Source organism: Gossypium arboreum, chromosome 6, assembly GCF_025698485.1.
Source record: "Gossypium arboreum isolate Shixiya-1 chromosome 6, ASM2569848v2, whole genome shotgun sequence".
Classification (NCBI taxonomy): domain Eukaryota; kingdom Viridiplantae; phylum Streptophyta; class Magnoliopsida; order Malvales; family Malvaceae; genus Gossypium; species Gossypium arboreum.
The window spans coordinates 20,138,515-20,145,951 of record NC_069075.1 but is presented as its reverse complement, the minus strand read 5'-3'; the positions used below and the strand labels follow the sequence as shown (position 1 = coordinate 20,145,951).

The 7,437-nt window shown below is 33.3% G+C and overlaps 1 protein-coding gene and 1 non-coding gene across 2 annotated transcripts; one reads left to right on the top strand and one right to left on the bottom strand.

Moving 5' to 3' along the window:
- Positions 1 to 333: 333 nt before the first annotated feature.
- LOC128294380 (small nucleolar RNA R71) lies at positions 334 to 440 on the top strand. Its single transcript, XR_008284692.1, has one exon. It is a non-coding gene; the product is annotated as a small nucleolar RNA R71 (small nucleolar RNA).
- Positions 441 to 3,095: 2,655 nt separating this feature from the next.
- Positions 3,096 to 6,115, bottom strand: LOC108482382 (LOB domain-containing protein 4-like). Its single transcript, XM_017785511.2, has 2 exons — positions 5,675 to 6,115; positions 3,096 to 3,900 (listed from the first exon to the last, which is right to left on the bottom strand). Exons 1-2 carry the CDS (start codon positions 5,849 to 5,851, stop codon positions 3,598 to 3,600), a joined length of 480 nt encoding a protein of 159 aa, XP_017641000.1. The 5' UTR covers positions 5,852 to 6,115; the 3' UTR covers positions 3,096 to 3,597.
- Positions 6,116 to 7,437: the final 1,322 nt, after the last annotated feature.

The following is a 7,437-nucleotide window of genomic DNA, read 5'->3' as shown; positions in this document are numbered from 1 at the left end:
TATTCTGAATTGCTTGATCCACCTCCACTTGCTTTGCACTGCATTACTGGGTGAACCTGTGAAGAACAAAGAAAATTTTCAATTTTTCTATTCAAAAGTTCTACCTGGTTAGAGAGTATGGTGACTGAATCGATGTTAAAAACTCCGGCTACTTTCGTCGGCTTTATCCTCATGACTTGCCACCGATAATTATTTAGTGACATCTCTTCTATGAATTCATAAGCATCCTCAGGTGTCTTATTATTAATAGTTCCTCCAATAGCTGCGTCAATCATCTGTTTAGTCGAAAGATTCAGGCCATTGTGAAACGTTTGAACCTATAGCCAGAGTGGTAACCCATGGTGAGGGCACATTCTTAAAAGGTCCTTGTATCTTTCCCATGCATCGTAGAGTGTTTCTAAATCCATCTACACAAAATAGGAGATATCATTACGTAATTTGGCTGTTTTAGCCCGTGGAAAATATTTTAATAAAAATTTTTGGTCATTTGTTTCCAAATAGTGATTGACCCTCATGGTAACGAGTTCAACCACTGTTTAGCTTTATTCCTTAATGAAAAAGAGAATAATCGAATGCGAATGGCATCATCAGAAATACCATTGATTTTAAATGTATCACAAAGTTCCAAAAAGTTCGCCAAGTGAGCGTTGGGATCCTCGTCCTGCAAACCATCAAACTGAACAAATTGCTGTATCATTTGAATTGTGTTAGGTTTCAGTTCAAAATTATTTGCAGCGATAGCAGCCTAACTATGCTCGACTCAGTTCCTGTTAAAGAAGGTTTAGCATAATCATACATAGTGCGCGGAGCAGGATTCTGATTAGCAGCAATCACAGGAGGTAGTGGATTTTCCTAGTTGTCGGCCATCTCCTCGGTTGTGGTGTGAATATCGTCCTCTTGCTCTTCCTCTGTGTATCTTAGGTTTCACCTTATATCTCTTCGGTTTCTACAAACTGTGCGATCGATCTCACCGTCAAAAAGTAATGGTCTTGACGGGTTTCTTCTGGTCATAAACTAGAAAAACTTGTCAGAAGAAAATAAAAGAAAAGTTAGAAAAGTGAAATTAAACTAAAAATAAATTGCAATAAGAGTAAAATGGCTAAAGTAATAAAAATCGAGTGTTCCTAATATCTTAGTTTCCCGGCAACAGCGCCAAAAACTTGATACGTGATATTCGCGATAGGTTTTAAAAATTTATAATTAATCGTTCTTGGAACTAACTATTATCACAATGAAGGCAAGTGTACCTATCGAACAGTAGTATAGCTTTAGCAAGACCGGATTGTCGAACCCAAAGGAACCAAGAGTACTAGTAATTACTTTCTTTTTATTATCTAGCCTAAAAATTAAGGGATTTGTTTATCTAAACTAATTAACTAAACTAAGAGTGCACAGAGAGAAAATTAGGGAAAAACTTTTAGGAAAACTCGATTGATTAAGACAATACCCAAGGAAAAATCCACTTAGACTTCATTTGTTATTTGACTCTGAATCAGAAGATTTATTCATTTGACTTATTCGTAAAAATCCCTAAGTTATATTATTATCTCTCTCGAGACTAATAACGTCTAACCCTAGGTTGATTAATTGAAATCTCTTTCTAATTAACACCCTAGTGTTGCATTAACTTGATCTATGGATTCCCTTATTAGGTTTCACCCTAATCCGACAAAATCTTGTCACCCTATCTCTAGGCGTGCAATCAACTCCGTTTAATTATGACAAATTTACTGTTAGATAGGGACTTTTGCTCCTCTGAATAAGCGCATTGACTTGAATCAATATCCTGGGATATTAAAATAAGAATTAAGAACACATAATTATGAACAAGTCAAATATTTATCATACAATTCAGATAATAATAACAAGATCCATCTTAGGTTTCATTCCCCTTAAGTATTTAGGGGGTTTAGTTCATAATTATAAAAGAAAATATCTCAGAAGAATAATGAATACAAAACATAAAGAAAACCCAAAACTCCTGAATGGAAATTGAAGGGAGATCTTCAGTCTTGATGAATAATCCGGCTTCTGAGATGGATCAATTGGCTTTCTTCTAGTAATTTCTTGCCTCCTACTCCGTGTGTCTGTTCTATGTGCCTCTTCACGTGTTTAAATAGGCTTTAGAATGCCTAAGAGCCCTCAAAAGTGGCCTTTTCCGAATAGGACTATACTTGGGCTCGATAGGGACACGCCTGTGTGCGATTGCTCTAGACCGTAGTCAAGGTTGTTAAATAGGCACGGGTATGTAGTCTACCCGTGTAAGTCGTGCGTCGATCCTACCAAATGGACACGGCGTGTGGCTTACCCGTATGAGGAAGTCTAGGCCGTGTTAATTTCCCATGTGGGTCTATTTTCTCCGTTTCTGGCTCGTTTCTCGCTCTTTTTACTCTCTTATGCTCACCTAAGTATAAAACATGAAATTAAAGGATTAGGAGCATCAAATTCACCAAATCTAAGGAGAAATCATCCATAAATGTGCTAAGCATGGGATAAAAATATGTATAATTTACGGTTCCTCAAACTTAGGCAGATCGGTGTGACGGGAGCTCGATTATAAAAGTATTTCGTTCAATTTGTTTATTATTATTATTATTATTATTATTATTATTATTTGGGTTAAAGTGTTTTGTAAATTTTGGATTGTCTGAACGTTTTGGTTGTTTGGGTTTTGAACTTTATTTTTGTTTTTCATAAAAACACTACTTAAACGTTTTATCGACAAAATTTATTTTTCCTACAAAAAAACTAATTTTTAGGAAATAAACTCAGTTTTCTTAAATATAATGATCTAAGAATTTCCGTTGCAAAGTATACATGCTAGAAAATGTAAGCAAACGTCGTTTTCGACTTAAAATTAAAGTTAGATATGTTTTCTTTTAAATCAAGGTTTTTAAATAATAAAACTTTACGACTCTTTTCAAAATTTATAAAAACTAGATTTTCGACTGTTATACGTAACATCTCCAAATTTGATAATAACGTTTTGGCCGAGTATGAGGTGTTACAATTTTCGATAAAATACTCTTAAGTGAATTAATATTTACCAATATGTCAAATATATCAAGCGAAAGAAAACTATTTAAAGAATAGAATTGATAAAGGATTTGTTTTTCAACAATGGTGCTTACACCCAAATTCAGATAAACCAACATTATAATAGTATCAAGCCAATGCGGAACATATAAGTGGTGTTCTATCAAAATCAATAGTACAGAAACGGAGAAATTCATACGCTGGCTTCAGTCCATTATATAAATTACTCTATAAGTTTAAATTTTATATGTACATTATATGGTTAATGACAAGAGACCCTCTTCAAACCAAACTTAGCTAAATGACCTTGACCACCGCTCTAGCCACCGCAACGCCACCGCTATAGTAGCTAAATGACCTTGACCACCGCTCTAGCCACCGCAGCGCCACCGCTATAGTCATCGCTTCTCATTATCTCTACTTTATAAATTGTTGTATATAAAGGATTTAGGGACTATATTAAGAGGGGGATTCATTATAGGGTGACAAAAATGTAGCCTAAACATGCATATAATATGATAAATGAAGCTAGAATGACCACATGGGCTCTCCAAGGCTAGCCTAATCCACTACCATATCCATGTCAAAAATGGGCATGGTTTGTGAACCCATGAGCTTGAATGTGGGTGACCCACTATTACTTGGGCTTGTCGGGCAAAACCCATGTGGAAAGGATGCAGTCTGTCTCACCCGGAGGTGCACCACCTCTGCTTGTGTCAGGGCCAACTGGGTTTGAAGGGTGTCTATCTGCTGTTGTAGTGATGATATGGCTCCGACACAGCCGTAAACCGGGTCACGCACCCTAGCGTTGGCCTCATAGACAATGCTACTAACTGCGTCGCCTCGTTGGTGGACGGGTAACTCCTGCAATTTCGATAGCTTAATTGGGTCAGCTTGGAGGGCCTAAATTTATGCTATGGGCCAAGATAAGGCCATGGTTCTGAAATCCAAAGTAATTTGAAGTCATGGTGACATCACTTTTATGTCTTCGGCTTGCAGTATTTTTCAACTTAAAATATTCAATACAAACTATTAATTCAAAAGGTAGGAAAAGATTTTTATATACTACACGTAATTCCAAAGGCGCCAACTTCTAATTTGTATTTTACTGGACGTCTCTATCCATGCGGCACAAAGCAAGCTTCTTTGCTAGCTCAATTCTCTATTATTATTATTATTTTTTTTTTTTTGTAAATTTGAAATTTATTTATATTTCAGTAAACCAAAAAAAAAATGAGTTGGTCAAACATGGAAAAAGCAGCTAGGAAACATCTCCACGTGATCTCCAAACGGCTCTTAGAAATTGAAGCAAAAATAAGAAGAAAAATAGGTAGTAATGCTCCTCTAAGTATTATAATAAGATACCCTTGTTTTTAACTTGTGTATAAAGGCGTGTGGGCCATGGGGAAAACCAAACCGCTCAACAACTGATTTTGAGTGTGAAGCCAAATCTAGAGAATTTACATACAAATCCTTATTTTCGGTTTTTTTTTTCTTTTAAATCCAAGAAAATGTATTTATTTGAAAATAAAATTAAATAAATAAAAAGTTTTTATTAAAAATACTTTTATAAAATTGAAAATGATGAAAACAATTCATTTAAATTCACATAAACCCCAAAAAATATATTTTAAATATTAAATTTGATATCCTAGTACAATTTCATATAATTATTATTTTTATTTCTCATGTTTATGTTTTTTGTGATTTTATTATTGAAAATAAATTTTTATTTTTATTTATCAAACTTGTTTTTAAATTATATATAGACACAAGCGGAGCATATTGGTTTAATGAAATTTCGTGCTAAATTCTAAACTTCACCATAATCATCATTAGTTTTGTTCAATCAGTGCTTTAAGACAAAACCGCCTGTATTTTTCGCTTTTATTTTATTTTTTGTTTCAAAAGCTATCAACACGCTTTTATTTTAGAGACCAAATTAACCACTTTTTTTTCTTTTAACGAACCAAATTAGCCACTTAAAATATGACGGTCAAATTCTATAAAAGGCTCTTGTACTATGGTTTTTTTTTTTTTATAGATTTAGTCCCTCTTTTATAATTTCATCATTTTATTATCCAAGAAATGTTTAGGTTTGAGGGCAACTTTATTTTCCCATTATTTCTATCAAATAAATTGTCCTGATTTTTTTTACACATATATGATGACATAACATATACACTTCGGTATTTTTATACAATAAGATAGTTTTTCTTTTAATTTTTATGAAAAATAAAAAAGGAGAAAAAACTATAAAATTTGTCTAACTGTTTAAAAAAATACACACCATCACATATTTTAATAAAATAAGTTATATCAAATTAATGAAAAAAAGTTACCTCAATAATAAAAAATATACACTTCAAAAAGTTGAGGGAATAAAAATGATGAAGAGTATTAAGGAACTTTTATAAAATCTGACCTATTTAGACGCTTAATTAAGCTGCTAAGCCATAGGTTTCTCTAAGTAATCTATTTCGTAGAATGAAATAAGATTTTCCATGGAGGATGTTTTCGAAGCTAATTAAAAGCTTGGGAGAGAAGTGAATGTTTGTAGTAAACAATTGGAAGAGGGCTCCCAAGCTCACCTCCCCAATTAACAACAAGTTAATTAGTACTAAAGTAAAATGTTAACCTGAAGCATCTTGTTGACATTGCTAGCACCGAACACCTTGTGCACATTAGCAAACTTCTGGGGCTCATCAGCAGGGAAATAAGGAGCAAAAACACAGTCTTGGGCACACCTTCTCCTTAGAAGCTTGCATGCTGCACATGGTGAGGCTGCCCCTTGCTTCCTCCCACTCTCCTTCATGCCTCTCACTCGTCTTCTACTTATATATGCTAGGACTAACTTTAATACTTGCTTGGAGCTTATGTGTGATGTTCAGAAGAAGAAAAGTAGCAAAAGAAAATGAGATTAAGAGTGAAGGGAGTAGAGTGGTGGACTATGAGGGGGAGAAGTGGGGTTCTTATTAAATATGCAAAAGTGCATAACATGAAATGGACCCCATTTAGAATCCCTCCCTTCAGATTTTGGTAGACAAAGCACATCTCTCCACTCAAACCACACCTTTGTCTCTATATTTCTAATTTTATACATTTAGCTCCCTTCTTATAGATAATGTTGCAGCAGATTTTTTAAAGTATCGTGCTACTCAACCCATTTCTGGATTTTATATAAAATTATTGTATTGAGAAAAAATCTGCTTTAATTTTAATTTTCAAAGTTTAAGCTTAGTAAAAATCATTTTAAGGTTTATAATATATATTGGGCAATTAAATCTATGAAAATTAAATACATTAGTATAATGTAAGTATCAAAAATATTTTAACATGTTTATGTTTGAAATTTAAGAAAAAAATATAATGGTAATAAAAGAATATATATCTAATTACTAAATATTAAATAAAATAATATATTAAAAACTAAAAAGGTTTGAGCCTAACTAAGTTTGAATTAGTCATTTATAAACATAAGTGGATTTGAGAAAATTTTGAAATTCATATTTCAAGTCAAAATCAATTATGTATTATATTGATATCTTACTTTGAACTAATCGAACCCGACTTGACTTATAAGCGTTAGTAAAGATAGTATCAATAACACTACTTTAGCTATTAATCCTCATAAAAACTTCATTGAATTTTGAATTATACAAATAAGATTCTATTTACATGTCATAAACATTTTTAAATGATGAGGAAAATAAAGATTTGAATTTTTTTTCATTCCTCTTCTAGGATTCACTTAAATGGGTTTGGTGATTATCGCAATATTGCATGATAGTTGGTGTTAGAGAATGTTCAGCTAAGGTGGTGTGTCGAGATGAAATCTCATGTAGAAGGCCAACATGTCACACCAGGGACCTGTGAGAGAGTTAAGAAAGGTAATAGTTCAAGGGATACATTGTTGACGGTGGAAGGCAAAGTTATCAAACTCAAAGTAATATAACACTTTACGCTCGGTCCTGAAGATAATCAAATGTAAAGTACCACATTCATTATCGAAGCAACACAAACAAACAATCATACAAACAAATTTCATACAATTTGAACTTTAAAACATGCTAATCAATGTATTAGCATTGAACTCATATGGGCCTACATGTGAAGTTTCGAGATCAAATATGGTCAAGTATATGGCCAAGTTATAAATCTTGGGTTGAAATATTAAAACATGGCAGGATGTGTGATGCCCCAAACTCGGCTGGGACTGTTCAACCCGAATTTCAAACATCACATTAGCTACTGAGGTGACTCTCCATTTAAAACTTTACGAACCATACCAATAAACCCGTACACACCACGCATTTCCAGAATATTTCATATAGGAAATTCGTCCTAAGTGCATGCTTTTCTAAATTAATCATTCTATTCACACAAACAGAAGGTATAAGG